Below are 14,838 nucleotides of genomic sequence, written 5' to 3' on the forward strand. Positions count from 1 at the left end.
TCATGAACATGTTGGCCAATGCTGAGTGGTAATATGCCATATATGCATATTGTCATGTAATGATCAAATTTGGTTCTCATTTTTTATTGTCACCTGAGTCCCTCTTTTGCAGTCATTTGCAAGCCATCCACTTGCTCTCTTAACTCATGTACCTGCTCCGCAATGGTCTTAGGAGGTCTTTTAAAAGTTTTGCCTGAACACAAAGTTACCTATAGTTGTGCTGCCCTTTGACGTATTTTTGAGAATTTTGTATTATTTTATCTATACTTGTAGACATTTTTTTAATAACATAATTAAAAATATGTTATCCATGGTAATCTAGCTTATATTTTTACTGAGCGTCAGTGACAGAAATGAGAGAGTGAAGCTTTTGCTCATCAGTCATACCTAAGGAATGAAAATTCAGGAGTTTATCTCCCCTCTTTTCTCATTGGACATGAAACTCTGGCCTAGTGAAAAAACTAAAGATTTCATCAAAATAAGGATGCCATTTATAGAAATTTTAGAAGGCCGTGCAATCATCAAATATTACCCCCTCTAACTTGTATACAAGGTTTTTTCTAACACTATCGAAGGTTATTCATTTTTCTCTTACAAAGAATAAAATTTTGGTGTTCTTCGAGATTAATATCAAAATCTCACTATAAGAATTATAGCTGTTTTCGGTTCCTCTGGATGTTTATCCTATCCCTTACGGGCAATATACTCTTTATTCTACCCTTAAGACTAAGAAAATTTTCCTCAGCGATTAGTTTTGTTTTAGCAATAGGTCGTGCATATCTTTTCCCTACACTAATTACAAACCTCTTAGAATTTAAATATTTTTTATTTCTTTTTTTGTTCATGTAGATTTTAATGGACATTGATATTTTTGCTAAATAAAGGGAAAAGAATTAGATTTAACTTGAATTTCTAGTCTCTAAAAGGTTTCTTTGCTCAGCCAACACTTAGATCTTGGCCAATGAAAATGAAATTTAGTAGGGTTTATTTATAAACATAAATAACGTCGGGGCGCTAGCAAATATAGTGCTGCGATGCTAAACTCTTGGTTATTTAAGCTCTACGGTGCTAAAATCTTTGGTAATTGGGTTTATTTATAAACATAAATAACTTCGGGGCGCTAGCAAACATAGTGCTGCGATACTAAACTCTCGGCTATTTAAACTCTTCGGTGCTAAACTCTTTGGTATTTTAGCACCGTGCTAACACAATAATGTTTAGACACATTGTTTGGTAGTGAAAATAATAAAAAAGAGTGATAAATTCGACACACAAGTTCATTTTTCATTAATTTTTATACCAAAATGCTAGTCAAGACAATAAAGCCTATGATGCACCAACACTTCTCACATAAATGTGTAGAGTATATAACACCCGCCGGACATGGACACGCGTGTGACATATTTTAGACACATACTACATGTTTAATTAAAAAAGATTGTCCGACACGTGTCTAATAGAGTTATCCTTAAAATCTAAATTTAAATGTTATAAAAAATAACAAAACATATAATAAAATATTGGATTGATGATTTATGTTATACCAAGGAACTTATGCTTAATTTTTATTTAATATTCTAAAACTTTATGAATGATCTTATTTCTTTTCTTAAATTTTGTTATTTATTATTTTATTTTTCTTACTATTATCATAATTTTTTATTTTTTACCTAGAGTCTTGATTTATAAATAATATAATAATCATTTTTATTTTAAAATATCATTATTTTATTATACTTGTAATGTTAGGGTCTTTTTTATTTCTTTTTTGTTTATTTATTTTATGAAATTAATATATATTCTTTTAACACATACGCACATATTAAAGATATGCCATTGTCATATATTTTTAAAATTAAGCATGTCGCATGTTCGTATGTGTTTATCTTAGCTTAAAACAAATGTTGCATCGCGATGCCTTCCTTCAAGGTTTAGGGACTATGCCTAAGATTTTGTTTCATATGAACTTACTACAAGTTAGTTGGCCGATGGTCTTTTTGATTGGAATAATGCCATAGTGCTTGTTTAAGACATCTCGACACTTTGACTGAAAAAGGTTAAGGTCTGTCTCTCGGCACTTTGACCGAAAAAACTCAACGTGAGCCTCCCTATTCCTAGAAAATGACAAAACTACACTTGACAAATACAACAATATATAATTCACAAACTAGAAATCAGAGCCACGACATTGATAGACAAGCACTGCATGCTACTCACTGCATACGATACAAGGATACATTGTTATAACACCACATCAATGGCTCCGATGCGCTATGAAATAAGTGCTGCAACACTAAACAATCAAAGCTGCAACGCTACTTGCATGAAATACAATATAAATGATAATATTCAACACTACACAGTTATAACTAAAGCCAAGGGACTAACCATCAATACACATCACGAAATACTCAGTGTTGCGGTGCTGCAACGTGCAATGCAAATTTAATTGTATTTTTCATGTTTTCGTATGAAATACAAAATACACACATTGCTACAAACCATACTACAAATTTTATAAAACAAACATTGGTTTGCATCCTAAACAATTTTTAGTTGGATAATTACATGCATTGTAACATTGCTATTTACAAATTCTATAACCTAGATGATTTTTTTAACTACAGAACCGATGCATTTAGGCGTGCCACAATCAAACCATTGAGAATTTGATAAAAATGAAACATATGGGTTTGGGTCTTATTATGAATTTAGATATTTGAGTGAGAATCTAAAAAAAAAATAGATGAAAGAGGGTGCTAGATTTGTAAATAGCAGTGTTTCAGGTGCTATGCATGTAATTGCTCATATTTATTTTATTTCCCCTTTTTTGACTATACCAAATTCTTATTAAAGATGAACCAAATTGATAGGCATTTTATTTCTATTCATCTCTCCAACTCAATGATTTTTTAGCCTTATTTTCTTCACCTTAATAATATGGGTATTATTCTTATATTGCATATCAGCTACTCAATATAGACAAACTTTAACTACTGTAAAAGTCCTTAATTCATCTTATCTTCAATTTATCTAGAAATCTTAAATCAAACAACAAAACTTTTTGATCAAGTTTTAATTATTTCTTAACAAAATTTTGATCATGCCATCTTCTAATTTGCTTCTTAAATATTTTGCATTCTCATATGCTTTTAATCTAATTTCATGAAATTAATTTGATTGCGGTGATTTCTTTTCTCCTTATGAATCCTTTTTGTTAAAATTAAACTCTTTAATCGCTCAATATGCCATATTTTCTAATTATACTGGTAGACGACAAGCTTTTAAGTACAAACTCATATAGGGACATTTCAATAGGAGTTTTAAATGTTCTAATTGCCCAAAGAGTGTCATCTAATTTCAAACACCAATCTTTTCTTGTTGGATTCACAATTTTTTTTAAAAAATTCTTTAAATCTTTCTATTTGAAATCTCTATTTGTACACTTGTTCGGGGGCGATAAATAGTAGTAATTTTATTTTAATTCTAAATTTATTCACTAATACCTCAATTCTTTTAATTTGCTTCTTATAATACTTTGCATTCTCTTCATCAAACTCATTTAATTGTAGTAGTCTTTTTTTCTTCTGAATCTTTTATTTTAATTAAATTCAATCCTTTAATCGCTCAGTATGCATCCTGTTCTAATGATGGAGGTTGACAAGTTTTTTTAATATAAACTCATATGGAGACATTTGTCGGTCAACTTTTTCGTTGATTATGAAAATATGAATATAAAATATATATAGGAAAAATATTTTTTAAATTTAATTTAATATAATAGATATATAGTTTGAGTTTTGAAAGTAGTATGTTTTAATTTTCGAAAAAAATGAGATCAAATGGATCTCATTCGTCCAATAGTTTGCATAATCGTGTCCGATACCGTGAATACTACACCCTCCCGAAAGATAAGTGTATATCTCGGCGATAGACCCAATCCTGCAAACTAAGAAATTTGTGACATTCGTTTGTTCTGCGAACCTTTTATGTATGACCGACAAGTTCTCCTATCTAATACAAAGATTAAATAGGGTTTATTTTACCTGGGTTCTAATTTCCCTATAAAGGCAAACCCCTATAGTTAATTACATCTCAAATGACTGAGGTCACTTGAGAAAACTCTCGATAATGATTAGAGGTATTAGTTTTCAACATTCCAAAGTTTAGGTTCTCACGGTAGGACGTGGAAAGACAAATGAGAGTGGCTCAAATATGAACAGTTATTTCAGGAGTCGAAAGGAAGGAACATGTAGAGGATGTCATAGATCATGAGGAGAAAGCTCAGTGACATCCTAAACTATCCCACTGTGTGACTGTGTTTTGGAGAAGATGTTATTCAATAGTTCAATCCTGCCAATTTTATTATTTGGGACTTACATTTGCATAATACCTGATTATGCAAATAGTTTGCGGAGATAAAAGGGTTTACGTCGTGTCACGCGATAACCTCGGAATCTAAGGCGGGGTAGGACTTATGCTGCACAACATGGTTGTACAGGAGCCTAAAAAGGGAGTGTGAGGATTTATGTCGCGCTAAACGAGCTACCTCGAAGTCCTATGAGTTGTCATTATACTAGGAAGGGATAATGCTGAAGAAGATCCTCTTGTTGCTTGGTCTGAATTCCTTGTCGTGCTGCCCACAAAGTTGGCTTCAAGCTCTTGTTGTCGCGACGACTCCAGGGTTTAAGTGTTTGAGATTGGTGGCTTATGCGTCACAGTTTTGGTGTCAATGTTTGGTTTTGTTTTGTTTTAGTTTTGGTTTTGCATGCAGAATAAACAAATCATAGGTAAATAAAATGTACTTAAAAGGTAAAATGCAGTAAAGTAAAATGCTGCAGATAAACTGTAAAAGCGTACCTGGGCATTTGCTACTGTTGCGTTATTAATGTTGCGAGCATAGTATAATTTGCAGCAGATTTATATAAACTTGCAAGAAAATTAAACAAGGCGAGAAAACCCAACGCGAAACTCAGAAAAATGAGTTGTAAAAATCACAAGCAAAAGAAACCTTTATCCACATATGAAAGATCATGACTGGGTATAAGACATTGGTAAAAGTCGGGGGCTTAGAGCTGGGCTGTGTGCTTCCCGATCTTGAACAAGAGTTACCAACCCGACAATCTACAAAAGACAGTTTTTAACCTCAATCCAAGTGACTAGTCGTTAACCTTTATAAATTTTCATAGAAAAATTATTTGATTTTCATGCAAAAGCTGTTGTTTAAGTCTTTTTTATGTAGAGTTCTTTTTAACATGCAAAATGGATTTTTATTTTATTTTTGTAAATATTTTGTAAAGTCGTACAGTCTACAGACTAGTCACTCTAATCGTGCTAGAACTACAGAGCTGTAGAGGATTTTATTACTTCGATAAATTACACCGTCGAGCGTCTCGATGTTTACAAGAAAATCTCTATTTTTATCTTTCATTTTCCTCTCTCTTTCTTTTCCTCTCTTTTTCTCTTAGAAGACTTGGTTTAGTCTTGCTTCATACTTTATGACAAGTCAAAAGAGGCTATTTATAAAAACCAGGAGAGTGAGAGTTAGGCAAGCGGTAGGTGGGAAATGGTATGTGAGCGGTATGTGGAAAGGTAGGTGAGCGGTAGGTGGGATTCTTAATTAGGAAGTTAATTAAATTGCGGTGGACCGGATCTCCACATTACTCAACAATTCTCTCACTTGAAGACTGAGACACTGATTGCATCACTTACTGGTTGCATCATCTACTAGTTGTACTGATATTTTCCTCAAACATGATATTCTCCACCTCTGCAACTCAAAGCTCCTGTCTTCATACCACAAGACCAACTGAAGTAGAGCATAATTTTAGCTTTTTAAGAGTAACACCCTCAGTCGATATATCAGCATCAACATAGTTTTGTACCTCCAAGCTCTTTTCTGGGTTACTCTTGTATCTGTTAATAACTCCCACTACATGGGCAATATCTTACCTCTGTTGAAAGTCATTTGCAATAAGTCCAATTTTGTACCTCTTATTATCATCAAGTGCGGTCTTCACCCGGTACACTCACTTGTTGTGCAATGTTTTCTTCATTGGTGGAAAATCTATCAGCTCCCAAGTCTGATTCCCTGACAGGGAATCCGTCTCCCCCTTCTTGGTCAGCTTTCACTTGCTCGAATTCTTATCTTGAAAGATTTCTTCATAGCTCTGTGGTTCTCCATCATTTGTCTATACAAGGTTCGGTTTTCCAGCATTTGGCGCTCTGCCACTTTTCAGGAAACTGACACTTCTGTTTCTTCATAATGCAGCTCTGACTCATGTGTTCTCGCCTAAGTAAACATGTGGTCATATATAGTGTGTCAGTTTTCTTACCCTGAGTCAATACTAATGTTCTTTTTGTAACCTTTCAAGTGTTATTTGAGAACACCACCGAATGATCACCCTCATTGAGCTGCCCAGCAGAGATGAAGTTTTTCTTCAACTCAGGAACGTGTCTAATCTTTTGCAAAGTTCATTTACTCTTGTTAGGGAGTGCAATATCAATGTCTCCCATCTCCACCACGCTCAGAGCTTTCCATCAGTCAGATGTATCTTTCCAAAGTCACTTGCAACATAGTTTCACATCAACTGCCGGTGGAAAGATGTATGGAAAAAGCCCCTTAATCCAGTATTCAGTCATCAACAGAACTGTGAACTGTCAGCAATAGTGCATCATGTATTTCTTCAATTATAACATTAGCGCTATCATTCTCTTTTTTCTTAGGATTCTTGCAGTTCCTTTTTATGTGGTCAGTCTTGCCACAATTCCAGCAGTCAACAGGTTGTCTGTTGACCAGACCTTGATTTTGATCTTCTTCTGTTTGAGTTTTTGTCATGTGATCTCACTATAGAATCAACATTCAGCGCCGAAATTGAACACGAGGTCTCGCCAGAATCCTTCATGCGGACCTCCTCAATCAAAATCAAATCACGAATATCATCATATTTCAGCTTAAATTTACTTGCATAACTGTTGGTTATCATCCTCATGACTTCCCAGCTATTTGACAATGAAGCCAACAATATCGGCGCACGTATCTCATTGTCAAAATCAATTTCAACAGACGACAACTGATTTTTGATGGTGTTGAAATCATTCAGGTGTTGAGCAACAGACACATCTTCCGTTATCCTCAAGTTGAATAACTTTTTCATCAAGTGCACTTTGTTATTCGTCAATGACTTTTCATACATACCTGATAGAGTCGCCATGAAATCTGCAATAGTCTTTTCCTTGATGATGTTGTGTGCAACAAGTCTTAACAGGGTTAATCGTATAAACCACAAAACTTGTCGACGAATAGTATCATGGATCCTTCTAATAATCTCACATCGTATCCCTCGTTTAAGCACAAATAAGCAATGTTGTCATCACCCTCACCACCTAGACCCTAGACTCATCCTAGTTCAATGATCCATGTGGCGTTAACAAATTTCCCCAATCGCCAAGAGGATTTGAGTGTAATATTCAAGCTTAAATCCCGATGCACTGGGTTTCATTGTAGGTTAAGTCATTGAGGGAATTTCACTGTTGATTTAATTAAGGAAGCATGGACTACGCCTCGGTATGTGGTACTCGGTATGTCCTCATGTCTAGTGTCTTAATCAGTTTGTGAATCAGAGTATTATGTGTCTTAATCAGTTTGTGAATCAGGGTCAAGTGTGTCTTAATCAGTTTGTGAATCAGGGTCAAGTGTCAAGTTTCATTATTTATTTGAAAATTAGGTGGATGAACGCTCACCTAGGGTGTGCTCCTAAAATCTAGGAAGACTATGCTGAGGATTAGGTGGATGGACTCTCACCTAGGGTGTGCTCCTAAAATCTAGGAAGACTATACTGATGATTAGGTGGATGGACTCTCTCCTAGGGTATGCTCCTAAAATCTAGAAGCCTACGTTTTAACTTGTGCTTAAAGTGATTTAAGACATTTCACCCTCAAATAAGTGTTTTCCAACTAATTAAATCAGAAATTCCCAATTTTTGACTTAATCATTTAAAAAGAAGTAAAATAAAAGAAAGATGAGGCAGACCCACTTCCAAAACTAGTAAAGTCAAGGGGGAAAACAACGAGTGGATCGACCTAAAAGCGTTTAAATAACAATTAATTGAAACCCAAAACAATGGGCAAAAAGGGGTCTATAAAATCAATTCTAAACCGCATGTAAATCAGCACTTAAAGGCTACATAAATCTCGCCAAAATAATGTGTGGATTGCCTCAAATTTAGCCCACCAAAATGCCTCAAAATATTGATTAAAACAACCCCGCAGATGGTGGGTTTAATGCCTCCAAAACAGTAGGCAAAACTCTCATAATTAGTCCCAAAACAATATAGACAAAGATCTCAAAATCAGCCCTAAAATAGTAATTTTAAAATTCCCAAACAACTCTCATGTAAGCTTAAGCATTAATCTTAAATGTCCCAAAATCAGCTAGGAAATCCAGTCCAAAATAGTGTGTAAACTCTCCGAAATCAGTTAACAAACTGGCTCTAAAATAGTACGTGAATCAATTAGTAAACTGGCTCTAAAATAGTACGTGAATCAATAGACAAAACCCTAAAAATCGCAATTTTTAAACCCACCAAACAACAAGTAAAACAACCCTCAAGGGAGGCATTCAGAAATAAAAAAAAACATAGACCCGCAAAGAAGCATTCAAGCCCTAGAATAACGGTCATCTCGAGCCTCGTAGTATTTCCTTTCGAGTGCTTGAAGCATGAAATCAACAAATGTGTATTTAAGATCAACAAGTAAATGGTCATTGGGACTTCACAATATTCCATTTAAGTACTTGAAACATAAACCAACAACAGTGCATTTAAAACCAGCAAGTAAATGATCATTGGAACCTCACAATTTTTGCATTTAGGTACTTGAAACATAAAACCAGCAACTAAGCACTTAAAATTGGCGATAACATATAATTGAAATATTGTTTATATTTCTCAAAAATCAGTAAGAATGTATTCATGTGGAGAGGATTCCATTTCAAATTTATGTAAACAATTTGATAGCCATAAGATGCAATAGCTGGAAGAATATACCTGTCCTTACCTTACTTCGACACAGCAGGGACACAAAAAGGAATGAAAAGGAATGGGAAAGGGAGGTAGTTGTTCGTTGGCGAGAAGGAGGCTAGCAGCTTCAGTCGAGTGAGGGAGAGATTCGGGCGCTTGTCCTGCGTGCGTGAGGAAGAGGGAGGTTGAATCGAGCTGGGTGACGCGTGAGAGGACGACGAGGGTCTCGATGGGAGTTTCCGAACAGAGAGGCCGCGGGCTTCGGTTCGTGAATGAGCGGAGGCCAACAGATGCTTCGATCGGGGGCTGCGATCGAGTCGCAGAGAGGAGCGGGTGAGGCGAGTGAGGGTCTGTTGAGCGCAGAGGGAGAGCGGGCTCGAGCGGGCAGCAGATCTGCTTTGATCGGGGGCTTCGATCTAGTCGCAGAGAGAAGCGGGTGAGCGAGGTCGAGCGGGATCGAGGGAGGCGAAGCGAAGGAGCAGGCGCGAGGAGGGCGAGCGAGAGAGAGGAGCTGTCGAGCGCAGAGGGAGAGCGGGATCGAGCAGGAGAAGGCTGTCGAGCGAAGGTAAATGAGCAGGAGCTCGGGAGAGGCCAAGGAGGAAGATCCCGTAGGAAGAAGGCGATTCTTCTTTTTAGAATTGGAGCGGGGGAGCCGTTATTCTGAAAGCAATTGGCGGGGAAATAAATTATTTCCATTAATGAAGCAGATTCAAAAGGAAAATGTTTAACTTTCAATTAAAATGAGATTAAATGCCTATTTGAAATTTGAAAATTTGAAATTCAAAATTATTTAACCCTTATTCAGCCCGAGTCCAGCCCAAATCGAACCCGAGTTGAACCTGTGCTGAGTCTGGGCCCGCGCGTGTAACCCTAGCTATATAGGCGTCCTTTATAGCTAAAGTTGTCGTTCCGGACGCGCCGGTGCGGTTCGTTTCTACATCCGGGGCTGTCCGGACAAACTAACTAATGGGCAAGTCAAATCAAGTCAAATTCGTGTGTGGTGCAGTGAGTACATAAACTGCGGCGTTCGCGAGTATTCGAGTCACAAATGGTTCACCTAAGGCCATTTGATCCTATAGGAACTCATTTTCGGGCCCTCTACATGTTGGTCCTTAACCCTTGCAACTAGAAGTTGAGTGCTTGGAACCACTCGTGCGAGTTCTTCACAAGAATGAGTCAAGAAGTAGCTCGAAGCTCTATGGGAGGTGGGCTCCATTACTAGTTCGCTAGGATGGTCAACAAGGGTCAACCAGGAATTCTTAAGGCTAGATTTTGGGTTCTGGGAGTAGGAGACTAGGACCTCTAAAAATGAGGTCAACAACATTTCAATAGGATCTTAATTGTTATTCTATATGCCCAAAGAGCATCTTCTAAATTCAAGCACCAATTTTTTTTTGTTGGATTCACCATTTTTTCCAAACTTAATTTAATTTTTTTTTTGGAAATCATCATTTGCACACTTGTTTAGGGCTGACAAGTAGTAGTAATTTTACGTTAATTTTAAATTTATTGAATAATATCTCAATTCACTTATTAAAAAGATGGTTTCATTACTAATTATGACTCTAGATGTTTACAATATAATAAAAATACTTTCTTAAATAATTTAATCACGATATTGGAATCATTATTTGACATTGTCACTCTTATTCATTTAGAGATATATATTACTGGTATAAATATGTAATGATTCTCAAATGAGGGATTAAATTGTCCCATTTTTATTTCTAGTATATAATTCATAGATATTTCATCTCTTTTAGATAAATTTTGTGCCATTTGTCAATGATCACATTTCCTAACATAATCATAAACATATCTAAAATGGGCAAGCTAATAAAATTTACCATGCAAAATCTGAGTAGTAGTTTTTAATCCTCCAAAGTGCCCTTCATATTCTGAATCATGATGATCTCTAATAATACTCTCTACTCTCTCTATGGGAAAATGTCTCTTAATGGTTTGACATTATATATTTGAACATGTATGATTTATCCCAAAAATAGAACTTGACATCATAATTGTTTTTTTTTTCTTTTGGTTTTATCAGAAATCATGAGACAATATTGCTAACAAGAAAGTTATCGATATTAGAATATCAAGACAGATTTTGAAAACTCACAGCTAACAGATGCTCATGAGGAAAAAATTCGTTGATGTTTGTTTGATTATTTTCTTGATTTTCAATGTTTAAACCTAGATAAATAACCTGTTATTTGACTTGTATACATTTTTAATCTTGGATTCTTAAATCAATTCATGTAAACGCCCAGTAGTTTCATCATTTTTTTTATTTGACCATTCTGGAAATTATGCAGGGTTAAAGGTAAGCGTTATTTTGAATGTCCTCCACGACATGGTATTTTCCTTAGGCCAGACAAAGTCAAGGTACGCATTATCAGAACCAATATCTAAATATGTTACCTAAATTTTAATTCATGCAAAAAAGTAATCTTAACTATGCGTAATAAAAAATGTCATTTTTTTTGGAAGAAATTGAGCCCTTAATGGTACCAGGTTAGAAATTAGTGGTTAGAGTGTGTTTCGAACTTGTGTCTTTTATTTGGAGAGAAGACTCTACCAACCCCTCCACAAGCCTTGCATTATAAGATGTCTTCTTACAATGATATATGGTTCAAATGCCAGATAACTTGTTTATGCGCCGCAAAGGGCATGTCATCCTCCATGCAAATACCATTCAAAAATTTTGTTCTTAGCATGCAGAACTTATCCACTAACATTTAATTTATATAAAATGGATCCTCACATTAAGACATGGTTGTGCTAAACAAGATTATATGGGGACGATGCTAGAAGTTTTTACTGAATTTTATAAAGCAGCGCTAGCGGCACTGTTCCAAACCTATTTACATTACTATTGTAGTTTGTTTATGTGCATTGCAAGGTGGCATTGTTACAGGCTAATTAGGGTCATTTGATTTGTTTTTGGTTATTCCTTTTTGTCATGCTCTATCATCATTAGCTTTTGTCAATATCAATATTAGAATGACTTTCAATTTCTGTAATGTGTTACTTGCAGACTATTTCATAAAGGAATATATAATTAATGGATTTTTGTTTCTAGAATTGCAAATTAAAATAATTGTTAAGCTTTCATCTTCTTTGGTGTGATGCCAAAATATCATATGCCATGAGTTTAATAGATTTCTTTTTCATGGAGCTATTTCCCATAAACACTGACTAAGATCATGTTGCTTCGATTGCATTGCATGATATCATGTCTTCTAATTGGGTAAAAGTCATATATTCATGGGTGATAAGTTGCTTTATTCTTTATAATTGCTATGAAGTTTGATAGTCTTGAAGCAAACATAGCCAAACTCAAAGTTTGTTGTTCCGTTATAGTATTTATCTCTCATCAATAATGAATAATCAAGATAAATAATTTTGGAACTGAAAATGAAAGGATTGATGTGTTTGAATTGAAGATCAAAGTATTATTAAAATGATCAAATGTTGTGAGTGTAAATTATAGTTAGTGTAAATTAAAACTAGAAGATTTATTGTTTAAAATTGAAGAGCTTCGAAAGGAGGTGCTAGGTTAAAATGAAAACAACTGCTAAGTCATCATCGTTATCACAACTATTTGTGGTTGGTTTTATGAATTCTATTTCTCCATTTATTCGTGTCATGTTCGATTTAGTATATTAAACCTATTTCATATAATGTTTTATTATACCTTCTATCCAAGTTATATCACTATTTCCTTTTTTATTCTCTCACATGCACAGGTGAAAATGCCCCATCCTTTATGAATCTTATTTGTTCAATTGGCGTGTGTTACAATAGAGATCTTCTAAGCTACTCGAATCTCTTGCAAAATATTTGGAGCCATGAATGTGCTTATAAGAAAGATAAAGAGCACAACAAATAGTAATGAGGCTTGAACTTCATCATCAACAATCATGTCAATTAAATCATGAACAGTTTAACGGCACTAATTTGGATTTGAATTGATCAATTATAGTTGTTTCTTAGGATTGAATTTGTTTGAGACGCTTTTGTCCATATATATTTGAGCCATAAATCTTTTGTGATTATTTTCTCCAAAACCTGTGTAGATCTGGCCTACCAAACACAGTAGATGGCTTAACAATTTTTATTGTTCATCGAAGCACTTACCTCGTGCAATTGTTTCTTTTAATGCACAAGAGCGCAATAAAACGTGTGTTGTATTGCTTTGCTGCATCATGTTGAACTGCCGTCGCTTGATGCATGCTTATGTTGAAATCCTAATTTTGATTCAATGATTTAGTTTAACATTCATATCATTGTTTCTTGTAGTCATTGAGTTGGCTTTTGTTGGTTATTTGCTATCTTACATCGGTGCTAGTTACTTGGTAGTTCCACTTTTCAGGCTCTCTTACCCATTATTTTTCTTATATGCGTAATTTTTTTTCTAGCGCTAGTTGCTTCTCATTGACATTTTCTTTTTTTCTTTTTTAAGAATGCCTGCTCATGTTTACCCACACACTCTCTTCACATACCTTCGCCCCGATGACTCAATATCACGAGTATCATTACTTTATTTTTTATATGTTTGATTTTTTCTGTATTTCAAATGACTGAAAATAATTATCATTAAATATATTATTTTCTTTGTTAAAAATTATTTTCTAGTAAAAAACTCTGACCTAGCAAATTTCTTAAATTGCACGGTCATCATTCTTTTTACCGCATACTGATATTGGTTTGCTTGAAAGAAGGTTGAGTTTGGCTAGATAATACCGTTACTCGAATTTGATTTCAGCTAAAAAAATTAACTTAGTGTCAAATATTTGGTAAAATTTTCTATTATTTCATCTAGGAGCTAAAGCTTTACATCTCTTGAACAAGATATTTCGAAGAAAACTTGTGAAAATGGAAGTCATTAAATAGTTCCCTTTTCTATACAAATTTCAAAATATAAATCTTAATTTCTTCAATAGAAGTATTAATATGCTATGTACACTTTTCATGCATACTTTCTCTCTCTTTTTTAAAGCTATCATTCATAAAATCTTAAGTGTTAGAGAAGGAATTGGTTAGGTGAATTAATTGGAGTTCTCTCCAATTAGCTAGGATATGGTTAACTAACAGTGATGATCACGAGAGAACATTCTGAACATAATTTTCTAGCAAATAAATTTCTCATCCATCGTATAGGCATTTCTTCGACTTATTTTCAACCGTTTTTTTTTTTTTCTTGTGCTTCAACTGACAATGAGAACCCTGGAAATGATTTGCTATTCTCTTCAGGTTGGTGATTACCCAGAAAGGGATCCGTTTGATGAAGAGGAGATATAAGCCATGGACATGTGCTACACAATGTTGTTACTTTTCTGATACAGCAATTGCCATGATGCCCGCCTTCATACTGTTTATGAGTTATTTTTTTTCTTAAATTTAATCTGGCCTTTGTACGATAATCTGTATGGGAAATCAATGGAGATCTTTTCAGAATTCAGTCGTTACAAGCTGGCCAACCCAGTTTATTTATCTATTCTTTCGATTCTTCGTTGAATAAAAGGAATAATCATGCATTTTTAGGACGTCTACTTGGCGATTAACGTATGCATCTGCAATCGAGAATCTCCATGCTATGAGGACCTGTAATGCATTTGTAATTTTTGTTGGACTCTTCCACCTGACCTGATCCATATTCGTTGCCCCCATCTATGAATTGCAGTAGTGTTGATGTTACGTATTTATACTTCAAGTTGATGCTATTATTTTGCACGTGTTTTCTTGCTAACTGACGCATGCATGAATTTCCGATGGTTCTATTTTATACCATGAGTGATGGCACGCGTATTTT

The 14,838-nt window shown here is 34.8% G+C and overlaps 1 protein-coding gene across 1 annotated transcript in view; it reads left to right on the plus strand.

Moving 5' to 3' along the window:
- LOC110035615 (tubulin-folding cofactor B) overlaps positions 1-14,572 on the plus strand; it is a 39,343-nt gene extending 24,771 nt beyond the window's left edge. Inside the window, exons 7-8 of the mRNA XM_020739876.1 lie at positions 11,339-11,408; positions 14,280-14,572. Coding sequence (XP_020595535.1) covers positions 11,339-11,408; positions 14,280-14,327 — 118 coding nt within the window. The 3' untranslated portion in view covers positions 14,328-14,572. The remainder of the gene's footprint in view (positions 1-11,338; positions 11,409-14,279) is intronic.
- The last annotated feature ends 266 nt before the right edge of the window (positions 14,573-14,838 follow it).

Source organism: Phalaenopsis equestris, unplaced genomic scaffold (genome assembly GCF_001263595.1).
Source record: "Phalaenopsis equestris unplaced genomic scaffold, ASM126359v1 Scaffold198530, whole genome shotgun sequence".
NCBI classification, from domain to species: domain Eukaryota; kingdom Viridiplantae; phylum Streptophyta; class Magnoliopsida; order Asparagales; family Orchidaceae; genus Phalaenopsis; species Phalaenopsis equestris.